Source organism: Rattus rattus, chromosome 1 (genome assembly GCF_011064425.1).
Source record: "Rattus rattus isolate New Zealand chromosome 1, Rrattus_CSIRO_v1, whole genome shotgun sequence".
Taxonomy (NCBI): Eukaryota; Metazoa; Chordata; class Mammalia; order Rodentia; family Muridae; genus Rattus; species Rattus rattus.
The window spans coordinates 374,799-400,661 of NC_046154.1; the positions used below are offsets into that span (position 1 = coordinate 374,799).

At 46.1% G+C, this 25,863-nt stretch overlaps 3 protein-coding genes across 6 annotated transcripts in view; 1 reads left to right on the forward strand and 2 right to left on the reverse strand.

The window, feature by feature from the left end:
- Positions 1–2,464, reverse strand: part of Ncbp1 (nuclear cap binding protein subunit 1) — a 32,895-nt gene extending 30,431 nt beyond the window's left edge. Inside the window, exon 1 of the mRNA XM_032891072.1 lies at positions 2,284–2,464. Within this exon, the coding sequence (XP_032746963.1) occupies positions 2,284–2,317 (34 nt within the window). The 5' untranslated portion in view covers positions 2,318–2,464. The remainder of the gene's footprint in view (positions 1–2,283) is intronic.
- Positions 2,465–2,490: 26 nt separating this feature from the next.
- Positions 2,491–25,113, forward strand: Tstd2 (thiosulfate sulfurtransferase like domain containing 2). Of its 3 annotated transcripts, none has more exons than XM_032891099.1 (10): positions 2,491–2,678; positions 5,720–5,924; positions 9,123–9,436; positions 11,414–11,534; positions 15,432–15,557; positions 16,243–16,348; positions 19,545–19,663; positions 20,099–20,257; positions 20,822–20,960; positions 23,254–25,113. In XM_032891099.1, the coding sequence occupies exons 2-10, from the start codon at positions 5,760–5,762 to the stop codon at positions 23,484–23,486; spliced, it is 1,482 nt and encodes a 493-aa protein (XP_032746990.1). In that variant the 5' UTR covers positions 2,491–2,678; positions 5,720–5,759; the 3' UTR covers positions 23,487–25,113. The 3 variants fall into 3 exon arrangements, with proteins under 3 accessions (XP_032746990.1, XP_032746981.1, XP_032746999.1); XM_032891090.1 differs by lacking the exon at positions 2,491–2,678 and adding an exon at positions 2,696–2,790; XM_032891108.1 differs by lacking the exon at positions 2,491–2,678 and adding an exon at positions 2,760–2,961.
- Tmod1 (tropomodulin 1) overlaps positions 24,369–25,863 on the reverse strand; it is a 71,547-nt gene continuing 70,052 nt past the window's right edge. Inside the window, exon 10 of one of the 2 annotated variants that reach the window (XM_032891120.1) lies at positions 24,369–25,863. In XM_032891120.1, coding sequence (XP_032747011.1) covers positions 25,799–25,863 — 65 coding nt within the window. In that variant the 3' untranslated portion in view covers positions 24,369–25,798. The other variant, XM_032891130.1, reaches the window with a different exon arrangement.

Sequence of the window (25,863 nt, forward strand, 5' to 3'; positions counted from 1 at the left end):
GCAAGTACAGAAGCTAGGAAATTGTTTAGTAAGTCCTGATTAGATTATACAGCTGTTTTTGGTATCAACAGGGCTCCAACTCAGATACCAAAATTGAATGATGCTCAAGTCCCTTATATAAAATAGTGTTGGTATTTGCCCATGATCTATGTATACTGTGATACTTTACATTATCTCTACATTCCTTATCATATAATACAATTGTTATATACATAGTTGTGACATTGTATCATTTAGGAAATAACAAGGAAAAAATTAACTAACTACAGGTTCAGTACTGACACCTTTCAAGTATTTTGGAACCACATTGCAGAATTCAAGGATAGAGAGAATGAAGATGCAGAAGGCCGACTATACACAGCCCAGCATAAGGAACATCAGAGTAGAGCTGACAATAACCAGAAATGCTTAGGTCTGGTTAACTTTGATTTCTTTAAAATTCCTAGCCACCTCTAAAAAAGTTGTCTATATATATATATATATATATATATATATATATATATATATATATATATATGAACTGCAGACACTTCACTAAAAAGCAGCCCAATTATTTTTTATTTAGCTCACTAAACTGATTATTTAACTCTAAATAAAGTATATCTCCATATGTCTACAATTGGAGGAACTATAAACAGCCTCTCTACCACTAAATGATTTGCTATACTGAATTTCGATTAACAAATGCTTAATTGTATGTCACTTTGTTCTATCTACTCTCTAAGGTTTCTGTACCCAGACCCAACTGAAAAAATGCTTCAGCCGCTAGCTGGTAAAAAAAAAGCCAACTACAACCAAAATTTGCAAGCCTTCTAAAGCAAGCCATAAGAGGTTTTCTATATATTCATATTCTAATTCTCCAGTGACACCCTCACTTTAGGGGTAACCTGGAAGTGAGAGAAAGAATGGAGACAAGAGAATGGAAAGAACTAGGATGAAGACCAAGGACAAATTCTCTGATCCCAAGCAGATTAGTTCAGTAGTCAGATACAAAGCAGAGAAAAGCTGTATTCCCTGTGCTCTGTACATGAATTACATAAGAAGCCATCATGTTAAATACAAAAACAAAATCAGGCAAGCAGAGCAGCTATGCTGATGTGGTGGGAGTTCCGACTTGCTCTGATGTATCAGGGCATTCTCTCAGGTACTGCCTAGCAAAAACCTGGTAGTCCACTTTAAAACTATGTGTGATTCTACTTGGTTGTCTTAACATTCCAAGGAGGAAGCTACCTAATTAATTTGGAGGGGGGGGCGGCTTTTTTCTTAATGACGTCAACATTTATCTGTATCACCTTTGACACATTGACAGTTGGTAAAATAAACAGCATCACGAACTACTTACTGGTGAGCACAGTATCTCATTTAGTCCTCGTAGAAATCAAAAGGCTTAGTATTGGAGGTCATATGACCATGACAAGATCACATAGTAAATAGCAGATGTCGAGCTTTGAACCTAAACCCTTGGGTTCTAAAGTTTTTTCTTGTCTTAATCATTTGGATCTAACATACATTTCAAAGAGGAATTCACTAATATCAACAGCTCCAAGTTTCACTTCTGGGTATGGCTGTGTCCTTGAGAGGCAATAATGGTGCAAAATTGAGCTTGGCAACAAAATTTATGGCAACACGGCAACCTCCTTGCCTGCGACTATCAAAACTGATATGAGAATTACTAATATGCTCAGGTTAGTTCTCCTGCACTTTCTTAAACAGGGAAATAGGCTTAAAGTCAATCCAGCAAAACAGCATGTGTCTGTTTATTAGTGACCTCTGAGGTGTTGGTATTCTTTCCCTGAAGCCTAAGAGGGAAATCAGAGGGTGGCAGGTAGAGGGGTAGGGTTCAGATTGCAATACATCCGATCTCTGTCATAGCTTTGTTCTTTTCCTGTCTTCCCAGGGTCCTTTCCAAGTGCACCCTGGAGGGTTAAAATGAAAACACTGGTCCACTAGATCCCCGCCACTAACTGACCCTAAGGGGCAGCAGCAGACACGTGCGTTTCCACGATCAGTAGTGAGGGATTAAGTCTTCAGTGTCGCCGGACTCCAGGTCGGGTTTGCCCACCGGGTACACCAGGCCTTCCTTCCCCGTGACTGAAGGAGATGGGGCAGCAGGGAGGCTGTCGCTTTCCTGAAGCCACTATCCACACCCGAGCCAGTCGCCTCCCTTCGGGGCTCCCCGAACCCTCCCGGGGAGAAAGGACTCCTATTTGTTCCCTAGAGACCGAGGGCAGTCCGGCCTCTCAACTCTCACCTGGGTGCGGTGGCCAGGCCCAGAGCACTCACCATCGTTCTCGTAGCTGTGCCGCCTCCGCGACATGCTGCTTGCTGGTGCGCAGCCGATCTGAGTTGCGGGTCGCCTGCAACACCAGAACCGTCGGGCTGCCGGCCGGCCGGTGCGCGGTCAGTGGCGAGGCGCGCGGACTGAGCGGCGCGCAGGCGCACTCGCTCACGACGCCTGCCGGAAGCGCGAGCGGAGAGGCACCGGATGGGTTTCGCGGTGGAAGGCCGGCGTCTGCAAGTCCAAGCTCAGCCGCCTCCTCCGGCTTTCCACTCTGGGACCTTCCGGACGGCGAGCTAAATTATCCGGGCTGCAACGATCCCGCCTCAGCTTTGCACAGGCCCAGCAGTATTTTCCCGGCGGCCCCTGCGCCGACGACTTTGGAGACTTCCGGAGAGAGGTGACGTTTCAGGGACTTTCTACGCACGCGCGAGCCGGGGGGCGTGGGCTCCAGGGCGGGGAGCAGCGCCAAGTTGGAGAAGGGAGACCCAGGAAAGGCCTAGGGATTGCGGGTACGTGTTCTCACTTTTGCCGTCTGGCTGTAGACGTCTCGGGAAAACTGAGCGGGGAAGAAGGGCAAGCCATTCTCAGCGGTAGGGGAGCCAGGCCCGCCCGGCCGAGCCTGCTTACTGCCGTCCTACTGCTCACCTCTTCCAGCTGACGGGCGCCTCAGCTATTGATCGGTCTGCATCCAATTGTTCTTCTGTCCCTGTGCACGTGTACAGCATGTGGACGTTTCTGCCCTGTGATGGGCACCAAACTGCCTGTCCGTGGCCTAGCCAAAACTTTTCCTTCAGTCTTACCTGTTACAGCAAATGGCCGTTTCTGTAGTTTGCTTAATCCATGAATTTAGGGAGGAATCATTAGACCCTTCACTTCCTGTTTTACAGTTTTTCCACTAACACTGCCTGCTGTACTTTCAAAGCAAGTCTATAACCACTTATTCACTATGTTTAAAACCCTTCATGGACTTAAAAAAAATTCTATGTGTTTGTTCCTGGGTGTAAGTCGTACACCACGCTGGAACTGGAGTTTCTGACTAACATGTGAGATGGGAGGAGGAGAGTGGGCGAGAGTCGGGTGGGGTGGGGTGCTGAGTCCTGGGTCTTCTGCAAGAGCAGTAGGCACTCTTAACCAATGAGCCATCCTGCTATCGTTCTGGCTCTACTTCTCTCTCTCTCTCTCTCTCTCTCTCTCTCTCTCTCTCTCTCTCTCTCTCTGTTTTTTTTTAGATTGTCTTTTATTTATTCTTTTCATTCATTTATTCATACATATAAGCAATCCATCTTTCCAGGAATTTCTATTGCAAATTCCAAACTATGGCTTCTTGGGTTCTGTACCCATCATTGTGTGTAAACCACTATGTTCTTCTGATAAGTCCAGATTGTTCACATTTTAGGAATTAAGACTTATTTACTTTACCTGATGGTCTCTGCTGTGAACCTACATGACTGGCCATCAGATACCTACAGAGTTATTTCTGACTCTTCAACTCTTGCTTTATTTTATTCAACGAGTACTATATTGTATTAATTGACATTTGTTACCTTCTGTACACAAGATGGTGTTCAGGATATTGAAGCTGTATGGTAAACAAAGGGGAGTTTATTTTAGAAGCTGAAGCCCTAAATGGACCTCTCAGGAATGACCACAGGCACTGTAGTCTGATTGACTTAATAGTGAAGGGCGAGTGGTACAAGTTGTGATCAGAAGAGCAGGGACAAATTATCGGAATAGGTTGAGACTTTGGAAAAGTCCTCCAAGAAGGGAGTTAAGCAATAGGTTACATCTCTGCCTGAAGTGAACCAATTCCAGCCAGATGAGAATATATTAAAGATGGGTTTATTGGGAAGCTGCTCTCAAGTGACTTCACTGGCTGCCAGCACCAAGGCCTGGAAAGTCACTATGGGGATCGGGGAAGAGAGGATGCAGGAGCAAAGAAAGAAGGCAAGGAGGCCAAAATGTCTGGATTGTATATGCAAGAGCCTCTGGGGGAAGGGTAGCCCAGCTCCTGGGCTGAAAAGTTCAAGATTGGGGCAAGGTATATCGGGTAGGGACTAAGGGATACTGGGAGAACCTGAAGGCCAGGTCTGCTTTGATATGTAAAATATGCACATATTTTGGTCCAAGGTCCTAAACCAAACATTAAGCATCACTAAATCAGACAAGAACTGCCAGAACCATACACTGGGATGATGGTGAATGTAGTTCAAAGTGGATTGCTGACTTTCAAAGGATGGCAAAGCACAGGGCCTGTTATAGTGGCCCAGCATTCCAGAATCTTAAATTTAAGGTTACTAGGAGCTCAAGGCCAGCCCACCCCTACTATGTAGCAAGACCCAGTCTCAGAAAAATTAATATAAAAACTAGGGCTTGACCCAGGCAGCATATACCAGCTGATAGGAGGCCCCCGACACATATATGGCAGAGGACTGCCTGGTCTAGCCTCAGTGAGAGAAGATGCACCTAACCCTGGAGAGACTTAAGGTCCCAGAAAGTGGGGAGGTCTGGTGGAGTTGGGGGTGGGGACATCCTCTTGGAGTCAAGGGTGGGTGGTTGGGGTGTTAGTATGGGATGAGTAACAGTCAGAAGGCAGACAGAGAGAGGGATAAAGATTGGAGTGTAAAAAAAAAAATTAAAGAATAAATTTTTCTTAATTCTGTTGGAAAAAAAAAATAGGGGTTGACAAGAGGGCTCTGTGGGTAAACCCCTGCCCTTCAAGCCTGACAGCATGTGTTTGATCCCTGGAGTTTGTGTAGATGTGGAAGGAGAGAACTAGCAGGTATCTAAGCACAAGTAGACACAGAAGTAAATAAAATGTAACAAAGAAAACTGCATTGGTTATAGTGTATCCATTTTGGTAAGACTTGGTCACAGTAGCAATTTAGAAATATGACCCTGAGGGTTGAGAACAAAAGAAACAGAAACAAAGCTACAGTAACCATGGATGCTGGCTGATTTGGGATGTCCATCGTGTTTTCCTGCTCTCATCTACCCGCATTCTCTCATCCGTTTCAGCATGTCTTACTTCCTAGTTCATGTTTCTTTGAAAATGCTGTTGCCTCAGAAAGGTTCTCCTGCCCCTTTGTGTGTGCCTTTTGTGTCACTTGCCTCCTTACTCCACTAATTTTTTTTTTTTTTGGAATATAAAAAAAAGAGAAAAGAAAAGTCAACTTACATAAATTAATTTATTGGTTTACTAGACTGTAAACTTAAGAGGATAGATTTTTGTCCTATTGCAGTTACTGCTCTATTCCCAGTGTGTAGAAGAGTGCTTAGTCAAGCATCGTTGTCATATAAATACTATGGGATGAGCAAGTGAACGAGTGGATAGCTTGGGTTATGAGGCCACTGCTCATTTGCATTCCGTTAGCTTCACGTCCGCTTCAAGGAGTAACCAAAGAACTGATTCTTGTCTTCTCTCTTTTGCTTATGTCTCAGATACTTGACCGAAAGGGATCCATCCCACTGATAAAACCAGATGCCTTCTCCCACTTCAGCAGACGAAGAGGATGGCCTGGAGACCTGTGTTTTAAAGACTTTTGATCTGGATTTAAAAGAATCAAATATTGTTACTCCAAGCAATAGTCTCAAAGCAGAGTTAGATGGCAGTACAAAGAAGAAATACTCGTTTGCAAAGAAAAAGGTAAGGTTGCTGTCGGTGTCCTCATGATCGTGTGTATAAAGTTAACGAAGTACATGTAGAAGCAGATTATTGTACTTGTCTCTACCTCATGTAGTCTTAGTCTCAAATTATGTAGTCTTGGAACAGTCATGGTAGTGTATTTGAAGATATTAGGTCTGGGGGCCAGAGAGATGGCTCAGTAGTTAAGAAGACTGACTGCCCTTCCAAAGGTCAATTCCAGCAACGACATGATGGCTCACAACCATCTGTAATGGAATCTGATGCCCTCTTCTGGTGTGTCTGAAGACAGTGATAGGGTACTGACATACAAAAAAACTAAATAAATCTTAAAAGAAAAAAAAGAAGAAGAAGAGGAGGAAGAAACTAGGTCCTAGAGAAGGTCAGACATCTTTCCTCTAGAGTAGAAAGAGTCCCAGGAACTCAGAACTGTGGTGTAAGGAGAATGACCGGTAACAGGGCCACAGACACTAGAGACAGTGTTGGGAACCTTGCTGACTGGAGAAGTTTGCTCTCATCCAGCTGGCTCAGTGCTTTGAAGAAAGGACAGAGCATTGCAGGATGCTACAGGGTTACTAAGAATACTGAGATTGGGCTATAAAGATGGTGACGATAACGTTCCTCTTCCGTGCCATGTCCCCGTTGTTGTTGTTGTTGTAACTATTGGCTGAAACACTCTCTTCTTAAAAGCAGGGAACTGGAAGCTCATCAGTAGGAAATGACTGGCTAAAACAGCTTGGTCCTAGTTTTCTCACCTCTTGGAGAGCCTCTCTTTGGTTCCATGTCAGTGAAGAATAAATGTATCTGTAATTTCCCGGCTGCCACTTCCAGTCAGCCTATATGAGTTTCCTTGAAAATTAAATTCAGACATTATAAAAGTCATTTACCAGCATCATTTTGCAATAATTTCAAACTTAAAGAAAGTTAGAAGAATTTTATAAGTGGCCCACTTACTGGCCTTGTCCAGAGGCTCTGTTCATAAGTAAAACATGTTTTTAAACAAAATCTCAATCGTTTGATTTTTACCAATGAAGACTCAGGAGCCAGATGCTAGGGTAAAATCCTGCTAGTTCAGAGAGGCAGAGAAAATACCTGCCCAGCTGACCTTCCTCCTCAACTGATTTTCTAAAAGCAACACCCCTCTCTCATGGACAATCCTCCCAAAAAACTCCTTCAGCCTGAAAATCCCTCCCTTGTACTTCCCCTGTGTCTCTCTATCCATCCTTTTACTCTCTATGGTTTGTTTTTTTTTTCTTAATCTAGTTGGTTGTTCCACTTCTTGACCTGTGGTTGATTTAAAGGTGTGTTTTAAGGCTGTGCCACACCATAACTAAAAACAATTTTTCCAGTAAATAACACAGTCCTGGGATTCACAGTGCGATCAAATATCCTGCAACTCTTACCTTGTCTCAAGTGCAGGAGGTTCACCTGGTTACCCAGAAACCAGTGCTGGTTCCAGCGCCCACTTCAGCGGCCTGGCTAGCCGGGAAGTCAGAGATCCATTTGCCTCTGCTGAGGTTAAAGGTGTGCACCACCCTTTGCTTATCACAGTCACACAGGCGTTGATGCCTTTGCTCCACGTCCTTCCTCATTAGTCTTAAAGAAATTCCTACTGTATTAATTGTAGGGTCAAGGCTACAGTAACAAGTGGCCTCACCTGCAGTGGCTAGAGCACATTAGGAGTTAGGACTTGGGATATGAGAGATAAGGCATCTTCATGAACTCACAGTGTAAGGACTCAGGCTGATGTCCCCTCTGCAGGACTCAACACACTTCAGAGCTCCCACTGGAACTAAAGAGGAAGAGCGCACAGAGGAGCTCACATGGAAGGCTTTTGTAGACCAGAAGTTGAGTTGTCACCTGTCCCTTCCATTGGAAAACAGTTGTACAGCATTTACTGCAAAGGCTAGGAAATACAGCGTCCCAGGAAGGAAGAAAAATGGATTTTGGTGTATGGACAGGAGGAGGCTGATACTTTAGAACAACCTTGTCAGTTTCCTGAAGGCTTCCTATCTGATTTGCACTGTAATTGCCTTATAAATGTGTGCTTTCAAGAACAGGCATTTTTTCAGTTAGATAAGATGTTGGTGATTTAAAAAAGTGTCCCTGGGGTTGGGGATTTAGCTCAGTGGTAGAGCGCTTGCCTAGGAAGCGCATAAGGCCCTGGGTTCGGGTCCCCAGCTCAAAAAAAAAAAAAAAAAAAAAAAAAAAAAAAAAAAAAAAAAAAAAAAAAAAAAAACAAACAAAAAAAAGTGTCCCAGATGCTAAGCTGCGATAAGCAAAGCTGGGAGTCAGGGGTGCTCACATAACATTAAGGGACAGTGGATAGACTGGTTCATTTGAACCAAGCTGGAAACAGGACGGGAGGCAGGAGTGCATGATGACTGCTCTTATTGGACGAGGATATAATTCTAAGGATGCTGTTTAACAGTTACGTAATTCTTTGATTTACGTTTTCCAAGTATAAATTTGGCACCTACAGGCTGAATAACTTCCTAATTTGTTTTCAAAGGTAAATAGAAGAGCCAATATTTACAAGTAACCAGAAAAGCAAAAATCTAAGATTTTATATCTAGAAAGTAAAAAAATAGTATTTAATGGGAATGTTATGGAGTGATGTCAGAGGAGGCCTCTGCAGTGAACTCTGAGTGTTTATTTGATTGAGTAGCAGTTCTTAACCAATGGATTGTGATATCAAGTATCCTGCATATCAGATATTTACATTTTGATTCATAACGGTAGTAAAATTACAGTTAAGAAGTGCAACAAAATAATTTTATGGTTGAGGGTCACCACAACATGGGGAACTGTAGTAAAGAGTCGTAGAGTTAGGAAAGTTGAGAGCTACTCCCATAGAGAAAACAGAGTGGCATCCCACCTCAGGGAGCAGCGTGGACAAGGACAGGGAGGTAGAAGCAGTGAGGTGCCCAGGTTTGTCCATGTCTTTGACACGTGCAGAAGAAGAACACAGGGGTCAGAGGCTCAAGTGTGGAAGGCCAGGGTATGGGGCCAGTGTCAGTGTGTGGGTTGCTGGGAGCAACGAGCCCATGCTATTTCTCTTGGGGTGCTTTATAGATTGGCAGGATGCCAAGCTAGAACCCTGCCCCCGTAAAAGGTGGTGTAAGAGATTTGAATGAAATTTTGGTTACCCCTAAACCTGAGGCCATTAACCAGTGATGCTATCTGAAATGTTAATTGCAGGCCTTTGCCCTTTTTGTCAAAACCAAACAAGTTCCAGCGCCTTCTTATGAAGTTAAGGAAAGACGGTGGCGATGTTGTCAGCAGCTGTTTGCAGAGCAGACCAGCATCCACAGACATGTGGCCACACAGCACGCTGAAGACGTGTACCAGCGGACTGCTTCCATTCTAAAGCAGCTCACTGCAGCACTGAGGACCTCACAGAGTCTTACGCCCACAGACCAGAGGAGCTCCCCAAAAGACTGTCTCCCTCCTAGTCAGGATGTGTCTGCTTGGCTCCCTGATGTGAGCCACGTTAGCCCGCAAGAGCTGAGGAGGTGAGTTTTTCACTGTATTTTGGTTTACTTTTAAAATATTTTCAACTGCAATGAGATATCACAGTTAGCCCTCTAAATGGGAAAACAAGGACTAGCAGCCTTGGTGGATAACAACTGACAAGGTAACTCAGCTGAAGTGCCCAGTCTTTGTGGGCAGTGCAAAATTCAGACATCTTCCCAGTAATCCATTCCTGTGTGTGTGACCAGCAGAAATAAAGCCCACACCCATAAACGCCTAACCCCGAGTGCCTGTGGCAGCCTTATATGTAATAACTACTTATACTCGGAGTGATAGCGGCTGGAGGAATGGTCCGTGGGTAAATGTTTGCCACGTAATTGAGAACCTGAGTTCAGTCCCCAGGACCTACTTGAAAGCCAGTCATGGGAGTGCTTGGGGCCGTCCCAGTGCTCCTATAGCAAATGAGAATCCCCAGAAGCTCACAGGCCAGCAGGTGTTGGGTACACAGCAGTGAAGAACAGGAGACTATCTCAAGCAAGGTGGAAGGTGAGGACCAACACCCAAGATTGTCCTGTGACTCCCACTTACACGTGTGACTCCCATGCACCTTCGTTCGTACAAGAACACATTCCCACCATATACATGCATCATACACACAGGCATAAAGATTTTAAATCATGATTTAAAAGACAAACCGGAAACAACTGTTAATAGCCTTAACTGAAAAAAGAAAGGATGGATATAGTCGTGTGAGAACAATGTATTGCCAAGGGTGGTGGTACTCACCTTTAATCCCAGCACTCAGGAGGCAAAGGCAGGGGGATCTCTGAGTTCAAGGCCAGCCTGGTCTATAGAGGGAATTCCAGGAGAAACAAAACAAACAAAAAAGGAACACTTAGTGTAAGATCCATGGACAGCTGGTAACACGGGGCTGTGTGGGAATGGTTTGTAAATCTTTATGCTAAGAAAATGGAAGCTGCACAGAAGAGAGTCTGCTTTGCAGACTCTGGAGGGCAAAGTCCATCAATAATGACAGCTTCTGAGGGTTTGAATGGAAACGTTTGCTTGGATTTTATTTCTGAGTTATACTTTGATTTATGTGCTAAATAAGCAGAGTAGCTAAGAATCAAACAAACCTGTTTGGTCCAGGCACTGATGAACTCACTAACGTGCATCTAGACAGACAAATCACCCGCCAAGATTATTGGGAAGGGCTGGAGAGATGGCTCTTGCTTAAGAACGCTGGCTACTTTTCTAGAGGATGCAGGTTCCATTCCTAGCATCCACATGGTGGGAAACAACTGTGATTCCAGTGAATCCGATGCCCCCTTCTGGCTACCATGGGCACTGCATGCATATGATAAACAGACAAACATGAAGGCAAAACACCCATATACATAAAAATATTAAATGCATAAAATGTTTTTTAAAAGATTATTGGGGGATACAATATTCCATTTAATGAATTTTCAGAATCCAGCCTTTTTCTTTGCTTTAAATTGTTAGGTCTAGTTTCAAACTATATTATACTCTTTTCTGCTCTCCTAAAATAGTGATCTCTACTCAGTGGTTTTGTGCTACTCTGGGAGCATGCTGACATAGAAAGGTTTGTTTTGTGTGGCCAAGAATAACATGTTTCATAGGTAAGTGTATTACATGAAAAATGGAAGTAAAATGTTTTTCATGGTGAGCCAATCAAACCAGATACTGCCCTGTGATTGAGGATAAGCCACAGCGAGCTCAAATTTCCAGCTTGCCAGTAAAGTGGGGTTAATAATATCTGTCTCTTGGGTGTGAGTGCCAAGTGAGGTCAGTAAAGTGAATTTGCTTTCTGGTGCAGATACTGTCCTCTGTAGAGAATGTATGAAAGAGAAGTGCTCCCATGTCAGGAGAATAATAAGAACAGAGGCATGCATGCGTTGTTCATGACCAGATTCATGATCTCCTGTTCTGCCGGGGTACACTGGGAACTGGCTCCTTGTGACTCAGGTGCCCTCTCCTCTGACTTTCCTTTGTAGTGGCCAGGGCGATGAGGAAGGAGAGGTGCTCCTGTATTACTGCTACTGTGACTTGGAGGACCCCGACTGGGTCTGTGCCTGGCAGGCAGCTCTGTGCCGTCACCTGCACCTTACAGGCAAGGTAAGCCCTGCTCTAGATGTGCCCTGTACAGCCTCTTCCGGCCTCCGTAACCTTGGGCTGCAGGAACGGTGCTCTTTGTAGAAGTCTTCTCTTGGTAGGTTCCTAGAAGGAAGGGAAATCCTGCTTGCATTCTAGTAAAGTGTAAACAGTTATCAATGTTAACAGGACTCAGCCAATACCTAACGGGTCAAATAGTAAATATTGCAGGCTTTGTTAAAATTGTTTTTATTCATGGCTGGTATAGATTGGAAACATTCGTAGATGGTTCATAAAGGAGTGGGCTCTGTTACATCTGTCAACTGAGACAGGGAAATGTTCTGAACTCAAAAGCCTTTTATAGATTCTGCATGTTTGATTCCAAGTCACACCTTGGTTTTCCTAGAATCAGGTCTTCGATGATCTCAGGTACAGACATTTATTCCTTCCTTTCTGTGAGGCCCTTCCCTCCTTGACATGCCTCGTGTGCTCTGAGATCTAATCCAGTGCTGTTCCCTCAGCAGTACAATGTGAAGTGTCCTCACCATGCTCTGCCTTTGCTGCTGCTTAAAGACTTTACTGCAGTTTGAAAGTAGAGCCCATCTCCCCCGAGCGTATGGGGCCTCGTGAGGCCAGAGCTTTGTCTTCCTTGATGTATTCTCAGTGCTGGAACAAGGTTCAGCAAGGATGGGAAACTTTAGAATAAAGGGAATTAAAGCTGCATGTTTCTCGGGTATCCACGAGTGTGTAAAGACGAGAGGAAGCATGTTCCCTGATGGTAACACCTCTGCGTGAGAGGCTGGCATTTCCTTTTGTGAAATGCCCTTTGTGCCTTATCCTCCAGCCGTGTGCCTATGTATGTTAAATACTTTTCAATTTTTAAATCAAAAGGAAGCCGTCTTACTTAGAATTTTACTGCTGTGAACAGACACCATGACAAAGGTAACTTTTATAAGAACAGCATTTAATTGGGGCTGACTTACAGGTTCAGAGGTTCAGTCCATTATCATCAAGGCAGGGGCATGGCAGCATCCAGGCAGGCCTGGTGCAGGAGGAGCTGAGAGTTCTACATCTTCATCTGAAGGCTGCTAGTGGAAGACTGACTTTCAGGCAGCTAGAATGAGGGTATTAAAAGCCCACACCCACAGTGACACACCTATTCCAACAAAGCCACACCTCCTAATAGTGTCACTCCCTGGACCAAGCATATACAAACCATCACAGAAGTGAAGTAGGGACCTTCTGAGAACCTGGTGGTTGTGGTCCTCCTATGCCCCAGTTACTAGTAAACTAGTAACTAGTCAGTGCCATTTTCCACACCCGCACTGTCTGACAAGTACTGGTACCACTCACCCGTGCAGTTCATCCCCACACCCTGCCCTGCACTATTCCTTGACTCTGTTTACCTCTCTTTTCCACTCCCATCACCTTAGCCCACACTGCCACTCTGTCTGTCTTGTCCACGTGGTAACTCCCCACTAGCCTGTAGTCCCCAGTTCTCACCATCTCATCTGCTCTCCAGGGCAGCAGCCAAAATGAGCTTGTTAGAACAGCTCCAGCAGCAGCAGGTGAGTGGAGCCCTGGGCACAGCCTAGGCTGCTGCAAGACCAGGGCCCTAGGCCTTTCCCACTCAGGTTCTTCCGTTTCTGGGACCCACCAAGTCTTGTTTGCCCATTTTTCTAGGCAAATTCTCTTCAAGGTTCATGCCCACACCCACTCTGTCTCTAGTCTACTCTTTTGAAGTTTCAGTTCTCTATTGTAATGACTTTCTCACAGGCCTCCCTACTTCTTGACCTCCCATCCAAATTCATTTTCTTCAATGTATCCTCCAGGGGCATCTGTAATAATTTTATAGCTCTTGTCTCTTTGTATCTCTTAGCATCTTGATCTCCTTTAGCCTGAGATATGGGGGAGGGGGGCTCTTTTCAACAATTATACCCCTAATTCCTAGCACATAGTTTTGAAAAACAGTAACTATCTGTGCTCTGATTAAATATGTTTATTTGGTGAGCTCGCTCACTGTTTTAGATGTTCATGTGACATGTACATAATTATGAAATCAGTCTTATCTTGGTTTAAAGCTAGGTGTGATGATGCACTCTTGTAATCTCAGCACTTGGGAGGCGACAGGAGGATTGCTGCAATTCCAAGAGCAGGCTAGGCTATATATAGAGAAAAAGGAGTCTCTTGTCAAGGAGGACCAGCCTCTTCTGGCACGCTAGCAGTGAGCAATCCTGTCCACCAGGTGGCAGCATCTTCCTGACTCTCAGACTTCAAAGACTTGGCCAAGTTTAGTGAGACACTTCAGTGCTGGGTTTTGACATTATTGGTTCTTAGGCAAGGAAAAGGAGAACTTGACTGCCCCTTGCTGTACATCATATGACCTCAAGAAGTTTGAGAGTGAGATCTAGAGATGGCGGAACAGTTACGAGCACTGTCTCAGCAGGTGTTCCACAGTGCTAGCCATCCCTTGTCTGTTTCCTAGTTACAGGGCCTTTCCACCAAAGGGCATGTGAAGGAGTTTTTGAGGGTCTAGGTATTGCTAGACTAGTGAGTGAGTTTGGAGATGACTGTAGGGAGTGGGTGTGCGTGACATGCATTTGGCTTCTGAGATTAAAATGAAACAGGTACATAAACAATGTTCATGCACCATCTCCCTGACTGTTTCCACACAGATTTCCTGACCTGGCTTTCTCTGTGTAGTCTCCTATTAGTTGGTGATAGGTGCACAGCCTGAGGAACAGAGATGGCTGCGGTCCTGCCTCATCCCCAGAGCTGTCGCCCTGCACTGCAGCCTTTATTTTATTTTATTTTATTTTATTTTATTTTATTTTATTTTGTAGGTTTTCTGAGATAAAATTTCTTTGTGTAGCTCTGGCTTTCCTAAAACTCATTCTGTAGACCAGGCTGGCCTTGAACTCAGAGATTGTCCTGTCTCTGCTCCCCAAGTGCTGGGATTAAAGGCATACAGCACCTATACCCCACCCCACCCTACTGCAGACCTCTTTCTCACAGAGTCAGTGGTACTCAGGCTATTTCATCTCTGGGTAGCTACTATCAGTCAGTTGGCATTGGCTCGTAGGATGGATCCTGTTGTTTTGGATCAAGTGAAACAACAATTCACTTGTCTTTTTTGGACACTGAAAATGAATGGCCACAGCTGGTATTTTCAAGAACCCTACTCTGGGGATGGCTCCTCATAAAGCTGCTCCATCTCAAACTCACCTAGAGGATTTGCTCTACTAGGACAACTAACTGTGCAGGTCCCCAAGAATCCTCGCCCAAGCTCTCATGTTCTATTCCCAGTGAAGCATTCCAAAGACATTTTCAGGTTAGAGAAGCCAGAGAGCGCATTTATACATGAGCACCCACTATGTAGCAGGCATTAATGCAGACATGGGCACTTCAGTGAGCAAAATATAACTTGAATCCAGCCCATGGTTTTGGGATGGTGGTTTTCCCTTGGCCTCCAAGCAGAGGTGATGTGTGCGTTCCCACTGTCAAGTAAGGTTCGTCTTTAGGACTGGGGTAAAGTTGCCTCAGTGGGCTTGTTTTTCCCACTTTTGGCATTGTTATGCCTACGGAAGCTTCCTGGGCCTCCCGTGAGGAAATGCTGGAGCTCACCCTCTTCCTAAGCCTCTGGAAGCTCCTCTCTGTAGCCTGGGTTTTGACTCATCTCAGAATCCCCTTGGCTGCTGGACTGTTGGGGCTCTGGAGCAAACGGGCTTCTTGGAGTTTGTTTGGCACAGCTGAACAGTAGGCCATGCTGCTTCAGAGGACGCTTGTGCTCTATCTTGTGATACTGTGGAGGCCACAGCAGAGCCTCCGCTTTTCCTGCTATGCTCATTGACATGAAAGGGACCTTCACTTTGTCTGTGGAAGGCACCCAAGCATTCTTCTCCTCTTTGTCATGTGTCTCAGATTCGGATCGCGACGGAAGGAATCAATGGAACGGTTGGAGGAAGCAAAGTGGCCACCCGCCTCTACATGGAAGCCATGCTTTCTTGCCCACTATTTAAGGATTACCTGAGCGAGGATGATTTTAAGGTAAGAGAATAGGAAAGGAACTAAGCTAGAACAGTCTGCTTCTGTGGGCCATTGAAGAGCACATACAGAGCCTGACAAATCCCTTTCCCCATGAGCGCCAAGCAGTGCAGGAAAACAAGCAGGCAGTGCCCATGTCACCTGGCATATCAGTGTCCTTTCTAGATCCTCATCTCCTTCTGATAAGGATAGTATAGCTAAACAAACTGGGATCCAAGTCCTGGAAAGACTGTTTACAGACTTCTGTGGTGGTGAAATTAAAGTTGACACCACATCAGAATCGAGCTGTGGTCCTTTGAGCTGTGGTGCTGAGTCTAAGAACTGTATGCTTTGTCACGGTATGCGGTAAGCTGGTGGGAGCACTTCACAGCAAGACACTAGTGGTCCAGAACAGAAGCTGGCGTGTGACCACCTGCAACTCTTTCATTGGTGCTGAGTTACATGTGTATAGCCATGCACACACGATGTTCCTGCATACGAAGAGGAACAGGAAACATTTATCAACATGTTGAATTATCTGGAACATTTTGGACCATAACTTTATCTTCATTGAAAGTTCCTTTTCCCCGCCCAATTCAAGGTTTAAAATTTCAGCTATCACACTGTAAAACATACCATAATTCTTACATTTGACACTTGTCTCTACCTGGTGGGACAAATAAACTCTGTCTTGTTTCTCCTTGGTTAGAGCAGCAAAGGAGGGTCTCACTGCTTCCCGGAATTGCGAGTCGGTGTGTTTGAAGAGATCGTGCCTATGGGGATCAGCCCCAGTGAGGTCTCCTACAAGAACCCCGGTATGCTTATGTTTTACAGAAGTGTTACTCTTCGTCATAGATATAAAGTGTATAAGAAAGTTAAATACTGATTAGCAAAAACTGTAATAAACCTTCTCTTTAAAATAGCCATGGGGAGACTATAACTGTTTGTCCATCCAGCACTTAGACTGGCCTCTGTGGTGCTTATGGTAACTAAAAGCTCATCTATACCCAAAGCACATTTTTCTTGGTGATGGTTTGGCAAGTTGTTTCCTTTTTCTAGAGAGAGCAGTTTAAAAGCAGTGTGGTTATTATTTGCAAATAGTTCATCAGCAGGAAGAGTGCATGGGCTTTTGCCACAGTAAGCAAATGGCTTTCAAAACCAAAGCAATGTTGTAGAACATTCAATCCCTGCTTCCCTGTGGTTACTATAGATGACTGAAAGGCGTTTGTTTGGCAGGGATTTTTGGTTTTGTTTTACTTTTTACCATGAAAGTTTCCAAACATTAACTAGAATACAGAGAATAATAGAGTGACCTTCCATATGCTTACAGAAGGCCCAGCAGCAGCTGCTCATTCATGGCAAGCAGTCCCCTGGGCCCCATCCCTTTCTCTCATCCTAGATCCTGTTATTTTATTCATAAATTCTTTAGTAAACACCCTTAAAAGAAAGAAAGAGTAACATTTAAGTGTAACTGTTACCATGTCTAAAACATTTTAGCAACAATTAATAAATATCTGTCATTGAATTTCCTGTTTAAGTTTCTATTAAGATTAAGTAAGAGGGTCTGAGAAGATGGGTAAAGCACTTGTCACTCAAGTGTGGGGACCTGAGTCCCAGTCCCAGACCCATGCAAAGCTGCAATCCCAGTGCTCCTGTGCCGTGAGAGCAGAGACGGGGGAGAGGCTCACAGGCCAACCAGTCCACAGGACCCTTGCAAACAAGATGCAGGGGGAGCACTGAAACCTGGGCCTGTCTTCTGACCTCCACATAAATAAAGAAAAACAAACTTAAATAAGATCCCTTTCACAAGTAAAGTGTTTTTGAACTGGTACATTCACTTCTCCCTCGCTGCAGATTGGCTTTCGAGGATCTCAGTCATCTGGCTTTAGAGTTTCTCAGAACCTGGATAGTGTTAAGTGCATCCCCTGGGGTAGTCCTCAGTTGACTGTCTCTTGGAGACTCACCTCTCCCTCACTGCAGATGAGTTTCAGAATTACGTGTACTCACTGACTTGTATTTATGTGACTGTGTATGGACTTGGGAACTGCAGTGAGCATGTGGGAGTCATGAGGTTCTGTTCTCTCCTTCCTCCTCAAACTCAGATCATGAGGCTGGAAGGAACGTTCTTTCACCTGCGGGACCATCCTGCCGGCCTTGCAGACCAGGTCTGTAGGCACCGAATCATTTGGTATAGAGTTCCTCAGGCTTGGACGAGTCTTCTGTTCACTTCTCTCCCCTAGATCACTATTTAGGTTGAGAATTTGCTGTCTGGTAGAAATATGGTAGCCACATCACATTACTTTTCAGCTTCTAGTATAAATAGAAATGTGAAATTCGCTTCCATAACATGATTAAATGGAGTATGTCCAAAACATGTTATTATGTGACGAATACAAAACTGTTAGTGAGGTTTCACTTTTCATACTTAGTCCCTGAAGTGCAGTTTGTATGCCACACTTACTGTTACCTTCCTTAAGCACGTTCAGGTAGTTCAGCCACAGGTGGCTAGCAACAACTCGGTTAACAGCTCTGGCCACAGCCATGATCAGATCAGGTGCAGTCCCTTTCTTTGCCTCCACTCCCATGACTACTTCCTAGGTAGTATTGTCTTCTCTCAGAGAACAAAGGACCCCTGCTTCCAAGGCACTCTTTTTCATGGCTCAGTACCAAGAAGGAGGCCAGAGTCAGGCTGGAAGGAAAGGGTTAGATGCAAGCATCCTGGAAACAGGCTCATACATGAAGAGAGAGAACCCAGGCAGCGGTGTGTCTACTTGGTGTCCCCTTTGAGTAGAGCAGTGACAGCAGCTCTACTTGGGATGGTAGGACACTGCTTGAGAGCTGCAGGGAGGCTGGCCTGCAGGCAGTACTGGGCTGTCTTCCCCTGAAGCATGAGATTTAAAAGGACCCCTTGTAAACATGTCCTTCCGGGTCTCTGTCTCTGTGGGACTTTCTGCCAGAAGAGTAGCAGCAGGGAACACATTTGGCTCACCGAAACTCCCTGCAGGGAGAAGGCAAAGAGAATTTCCATGCTTCTTATAGTTCTGAACCTCAATTTTTACGTCACTGTTTTGGGACCCATGCAATTATATGACACTGACCTGAATAACATCAGGCCTAGCTATATTCTATAATTTTAGCTTTCAGACTTGGAAACCCACATCGCTCCCCAGGTTTGGAGAACTATTGAGTGGTGGTTGGGATTTATGCTCAATGGGATGAGGCTCCTGTGACCCCATAAAGCTCTGTCATGAGTGTCACCGGAGGCCCCCACCCTGAAGTGTAATTATCCCGCAATGCCAAGTTCACTCTAAGTTCTTCACAATTAGTGAGCTGTCTGGGGATATTTCTGTTCTGAGAGTCATGGAGCAGACACTCCTGGGGCTAGACCCTTCTCTCCGCCCTCCCTCATGCACTCGTGCACTCGCGCACTCGTCTCGTCTCTTGTCTTCTTCCTCATCACCTTCTCTTTATGTCTGCTCGTATTGTCACCTCCGCCCACCGCCCTCTTCTCGTCTGCATGCCCACAGACGCATACCCTTGTGTGGCACACGCGGATGTTCACACTGTCCTGTAAGTCACGCTCTCACCTCCTTGGCCCACCCCGAGGTCTTAGCAGTAGACTTGTGCTCAGCTTTTTCACCTAACACATTGAAGGCTGTAGTGAACACTGAAGATGTTAAAGTTCCTTTGTGGACATTGACACTGTCCCATTTCCTGAGTCACAGTGGACTGGCACTCCAAACAAATCCACAAGCTCCTGGTTTAAGGAAAATCCCGATTTCCAAACTGCTGGAGCGCTCTAGTCTCAGGCTGGAGTAAGGAGATGGCAATACCTGGGCTGCTGAGATAACTCAGCCTAATCGTGAGCTGCTGCCGTGCCTGTCTGCTCCCTCTTCTGAGAAGGGGACGGGTGGAAAGGAGCAGAGCCAGCACTTCAGTCACATCAGGACGGCTACGGTTACATTTGCATTTTTCATTTTTTTTTAATGTAAATGTTTGGCTTGGTTTTAGGAATCCATTTATCCCCTGGAGAATTTCATAAAGAAATAGAAAAGCTCTTGTCACAAGCAAATCAGGAGCAAGGTGATACTCTCCTACTGGACTGCAGGAACTTCTATGAAAGCAAAATAGTAAGTAAGAGGCAGAACCCGGTGGCAGGGGTGGGTGTGCCTTACGCAGCACCGTGTACTTCCCACGCCCTTAGCCACATCCCCTTCCTTCCTGCACCAGCATCATCAGGAAAAACCTAAGTCCTGAGCTCTGGGTCTGTTGAGAAAGCGTAAAAAGTATGAGTTAAAAGACATCTTGGCACATAAAAGGATTTTGTTTCCCATGAACCTGTCCCTGTCATGTGCCAGCGACCTAGTGAGAGCTGCCAGCATGGCCTCTACCGTCACCATGAGGGACCTGTCAGTCCCTGCCCCTGAGGTTAAAGGGTGAGAGTGTGGGATGTGAACCTCGGGTAGCAGATGCTTGTTGCCGAAGCAGGGGTTGTTACTGGAAAGAACTAGGCTCCCAGCAGGTACATTTTTATCTAATCATTTCCTTCTGTCCCCGTGTTGTAGGGACGATTCCAGGGCTGCTTAGCACCAGACATCAGGAAGTTCAGTTACTTCCCTAGCTACGTTGACAAAAACCTTGACATTTTCAGGCAGAAGAGGGTGCTGATGTACTGCACTGGGGGCATTCGCTGCGAACGGGGTTCTGCATACCTCAGAGCCAAGGTAAGCCACTGCAGGCCCAGCACACAGGTGAAGACCACTCCACCCACCAGCCGGTGTGGAGCTCTCCACCCCTCACTCCACCCCTCATCCCCCTGCTCACCACTAGCTGGCCAAGGGATTTGTTTGCCCTGGTACAGCTCCAGCATTGGCTTGGTAAGCATAAAACCTGAGCTTAAGTCTCCAGCACTTAGCAGTCTTGAAGACTCATCAGGTACAAAAGAGTAAGCTTAGCTGAGCAGCTCCCTTTCCTAATCCTCGTGCTTGATCCTGAGAAGAGCAAATTCAGTAACGTTACATGTCCCAACAGATGCCTTCCTATATTTAGGGGATAGCAAAAATAGTTAGGCTTCCCAGGGTCTCAGAGGGTGAAGGGCCTGCCTGCTGTCATCGCTCAGCCTCCAGTAGGCAAGGTCTGGCCAGGTGGCTCCTTGACCCCTTGGTCAGCATTTTCCACCCCCTGCAGGGGCCTCTGGGAGCCCCTGGCTGGTGGGCACCGGTGGATTCTCTGCTTGGACACTCACCACCACAGAACTGCTTCTAAGTCTCTGTTTTTCCTACACCCAGGGAGTGTGTAAGGAAGTGTTTCAGCTCAAGGGTGGCATCCACAAGTATCTAGAAGAGTTTCCTGATGGATTTTTCAAAGGGAAGCTGTTTGTTTTTGATGAGCGGTTTGCCCTGGCCTACAACAGTGCTGTGGTCTCAGGTAGGTCAGCCCAGGTCCAGAGCCATATTATTCCAGGTCAGAATCTATCACCATTCTAGAGTCATTGCCCAGGAAGGCAGGCCGGGACACCTGAGCATTGCCTGGAGATGTGAGGGGCACTGTGCTACCATTTTGTTTTCCAGCAGCTGGAGACACTGGGATGAAGCAGACTTCAGATGGTGATGGTCATGCCATATCCTGGGTGGGCAAGTCCTGTAAATGGTCTTACTGCCACCTGCAGTGCCTGGAGCTGGACAGACAGGCTAGGTCAGGGACTTTTCCTAGAGATAGGATGTAGAATTCAGGGGATCTGAGACTTAGAGTGAGAAAATACTCAGTTTCATTTTTTGTAACTCATGACAAAAATGAACACTTCCATCATGAAGCAGACCAGTTGTGCCAGCTGTACTGGGCCTCTGTCTCCAGTAGGATTCCCAGAGCTGCCCCACCACTGCTGTTGCTCTGGGTGGCTCAGCTTGGCTTCATGGTCATCACAGTCTCACGGGGGCATCGGTAGGCCTCCCACTCACTCTCGTATTTAATGTGTTAGCATTAACATAGCTTTTGTTACCACGCTTTGAAAGTTATTTTGCCATTTTGTATTTCTGTACAATTGGTTTCCTTGATAACACGATGCATTTGATTTCATTCATTTAAAGTTACTTTTCATAGTCGGGGTCCATAGTCCTCATGGGAGGCTGCAAGTATCCATGGCAGAGTGAGCAGCAGATTGGCCTGTAGACACTGTGCTGTCCACGTGAGGGCTCACTTGGAGGTCTGAACGGGAGAACAGAGAGCTGGTACACCCTTGACCTAAGGCTGGCCCTCCTTTCTCTGGGGAAAGTCCTCATCAGTTGGGTTGCAGCTTCAGGAGGGACACACATGGAGCCATGAGGGAGGGAAGGGACAGCTGCTTAGACAGGCAGATCACAACCCTGGTGATCAGTGTTGTGACAAGCTGCAGCCAGACTGTCACACCCAGAGTGCACATCTGGAGGCGAGAGTGGCAGGCCCTGAGGGTGGTCGCTGCAGCCGGCTGGGCACACGGGGCCTCACTGGTTACAGGTAGTTAGGGAAGGAGACACAGTCCCCAGACCATGGATTGCCTTGGATACCACAGCTCAGCAGTATCTGAGTGAAAGTCATAGGTAGGCAACCTTATGGCTGCTACAGGTTCTAGAACCTTCTGGTTACAGGCCTCTTAGTAAGATTTGCTCATCTTCTCTTCTTCCCTTCTGGTCTTTGTAAAAAATTACGTTTACTCATCTACGTATCTGCTCATGTACATACCACAGTGTATGTGTGGACACTGTGGACAGAGGACAACCTGCAGGAAGGAGTCCGTTCTCTCCTTCCACCCAGTAGGTCGTGGGATGGAACCCAGGTCATCATTCTTGGCAGCAATTGCCTTCATCCACTGAGCCATCCTGCCTGTTCACTTTTCTAATCTTTTCTCATGATGGTCTAATATTTGTTTCCTTTAAACCCTCAGATCTGCTTTATAGCAAGGTATAGTATAGATCTTAAGTAGAGAACAAATGAGGGGTGCGTAGAGCAAACACCTGCATGCCTGTGAGGAAGGCCAAAGACAGCACAGAAAGAAGGGAGACTGCTCTTCTCAAAGGCGACCAGCACTGGGCAAAAGGAGCTGGGTGATCAGATGCCCGGGTGGTGACCTGGGTGGGGAGTTGTGCATTCTCCAAGTTGGATGTAATGGGGGTCATCTGTATTCAGGGGTGCTGCCCCCCTAGGAAGGGAGGTTTTCTCAGGGAGACCATGGGGTGATACGCTGGTTCAGCAGCTCTTTCTCGGTAGAACAACAGTGGATGGAGGAAGAGGAGTCAGAACGTAGTCCTAGAAGTAGCCTCTCCACACCACCCTCACTCTCAATAAAGGCCTTTTTCTTTCTTAGCAAGAATAGTAGTTTCTTTAATCTATCTGTTTCTAATTTTTAGACAGGGTCAGTTTCACTGTACACATACCTCCCCCCCTCCCCGCCCCCCTGGCTGTCCTTGAACTTACAATCTTCCTGTCTCAGCTTACCAAGTGTTTAGGTCATAGTTGGTACCATCCTGCCTGTCTTGGAAACATTCCCTTGGACCAAAAGAGTGTATGAGATTCTAGTGAACTAAGTTATTTTAGAAATTGGCTAAGTACATGCCTCCCCACTCTGTGCATGTGTGTGTGTGTGTGTGTGTGTGTGTGTGTGTGTGTGTGTGTGTGTGTGTGTGTGTGTGCGCACACGCGTGCACAGGCAAGAGAGAGAGAGAATAATGAGATCCTTTCTCCCTAGAATGTTCATACTGTGGAGCCCCGTGGGACCAATATAAACTCTGTTCTACTCCTCAATGCCGCCAGCTTGTGTTGACCTGTTCTGCCTGTCAAGGACAAGGATTCACAGCCTGTTGTGTCATGTGTCAAGACAAAGGGGGCAAGCAGGCTTCAGACCCCACCCAGGACAGTTTTAAAGAAGAGTGTGAGTGCACAGCCCGGAGGCCACGCATTCCGCAGGAGCAGCGTGCGTGACCCCCTGAGCCTGCGGCTGCTGAGGCTGAGCTGCTCGTTCAGCAGTCACTGGCTTCACGACGTAGTTACATAGCCATGTGCAGATGGTGAAGGTTGTAGAAACAAATGGAGAGTGTCCATGCTGGTCACTACCACCCTAGCAGATAGATGGCCACAGCAAAGGATGAGGGAGTCCAGCGTAGGCTACCTAATTTACCTGCTTTGATTGAGAAGATGCTAGAGCCTGGGAAAAGGTAAACCATGTGGGATCCCAGTGTTGATGAGAGATTGTCATGAGCTTGGTGGCTCCTCTGCCATGCAGCAGGGAGGCCCTGGCGCCACTCTAGTCCCCTGTACTGTCCATAGCCTTACAGTTTGGTGTCAGCAAACCTTCACCCTGGCAGCAAAAGTATAAAAGTTGGGCCCTGGATATGGACTCTTAAACCAGACCAGCTTCTATGTCCCCCTGCCTCATTCTCTTCCCTAACTGCCCGAAGGCTCTGTGGCTTTGACCACCGTGTGCCTTGGAGCATCTACTGAATCTGCCAACCCATCCCTTTATATGTGATCATGGCACTACTGAGTAGTTGGCCAGAGACCACGTGGCCTTCAGAATCTAAAGCAATTACACTTTGTTCCTTCACGGAGGTCTTTGGAAAGAGGTGGCCCATGCTTCTATTGATTAGGTTTCTTTAAAGATGGTCCTCTAACAGCTCTGCATTCCCCAGCAGCCCCTCTCTCTGCTTGTAAGCATCCTCAGGGATCCAGATGAGCAGCAGGCTTAGGTCGCATGTGGCACACAGGACATTCATTAGTGAGCTCATACAGCACGGTAGCGACCTAGCCTCCTGGCCTTTGGGCACATGTTCCTGTCCCACAATTCTTAAGAAGCACACGGGCCACACATACACCAAATGGCTTTAATATTATTTTGCAGTTTCCAGTGATGCAGAATGCAGCTGCAGTTGTGTTTCAAGGAGAAGCTGAGTGGAGCTGGCTGTCCCTGCAGCTTGGTGCCACTCCTGGGCCTGTGTGCAGCCTCAGTGGCCACTCACAGTGCTGAGGCCCCGATGCCACTCTAGTTACCCTGTGCTGTCCATGGCCTTACAGTCCGGTGTGCAGGTCTCAGGTCAGAAGCCCCTGGCTGTGCTCTGCAGCTTTTGAGCCATCACTGTCATATCGGCTGAATCCCTAAGGAAAACACTCCCCAAAGCAACAAAAGTACTAGTTTAACTGGCACTGTGGTCTATTAAAAGGCACAAGAACAGTGTATTTTAACATTTTTACTGGCTCCCATGGTGTTAAAGGGATCCAGTAGGAATGCCAAGATTAGGTTTCAGAGTAATTCCTTGTGTTGTATGTCCAGGATCTCCTAATTCCTTACCATTGGGATGTTGTACTCTGCTGTCCTTCAGAGGCTTCCTGTGTGATTTGATTTGTCTCCTAAGTGACCAGGCAGGCACTTGGTGTCTGTAAGCAGGGCCATGCTAAATACCACAGGCATGGTGGACTGGAAATTCACCCAATGGTGTTGATCTCACATAAGCCGTTGGCTCACTGCGGTATTGGAAGATGTTTTTATGTGGTTGTAAGTTTTCATCCATCATGAAGTTGGCATTCAATAAAGAAGAAATGATTTCTGACTACAGATGAGAACCTCTCAGGTGTTCACATAGCATTCATGTCTGTTGCTTGGTGTGGTAGGTTTTGAAACTCAATTCCACCATTGCCTTTTTCTCCCCCTTTCTCTTACCTGGCAGAAGGAATCCTGTGTCTTTCTGATTCTTAGAAAATTCTGGGGCTTGTCTTTCATTCTTAGGGGGTGGGGACTTGATCCTGGAATCAATTTGGCAGCTTTAATCTTGATGTTAATGTTTCAAGTGGGGTTGAAAAATCATGAATCTATGTTCTTTTACTGAGCTGCTATGCTCAAATCTGAAATAAATTGTTTCACCATGCTTCCAAACTAGGTGGGAAGTGTTGTGTGCTGATGCATTCATGTTGTAAGTGCACCTAAGCACCAAAGCACGGCCACCAAGGGCCCCTGGGCTGTCTCTGCCAGTGTCACGCTGTCTGCAGCAAGGCCTGCCAGCCTGAGGGCTTCTGCATTTTTAAATAATTATCAGACTGAACTTCTGTGACTAAAGAAAACCTTCACATTAACCATATTTTATAAAAGGTCCAACTACAGTCACTAGTTACCCTAAACCTTAGTGCACAAAGAACTGAACCACAAGAGTTCCACGCCAACATTTGCCTCCTGGTCTCCACTGGGGAACACACGTTATCGGTAGAACACGTCCAGTTCATAGGCGTGGGCGTCCCTTTGCGCACTAGACACCGCTGCGGCACTTGGGAATAATAGGCCCCGTCAGGTCTGCGAGCCTCCTCTTCCTCA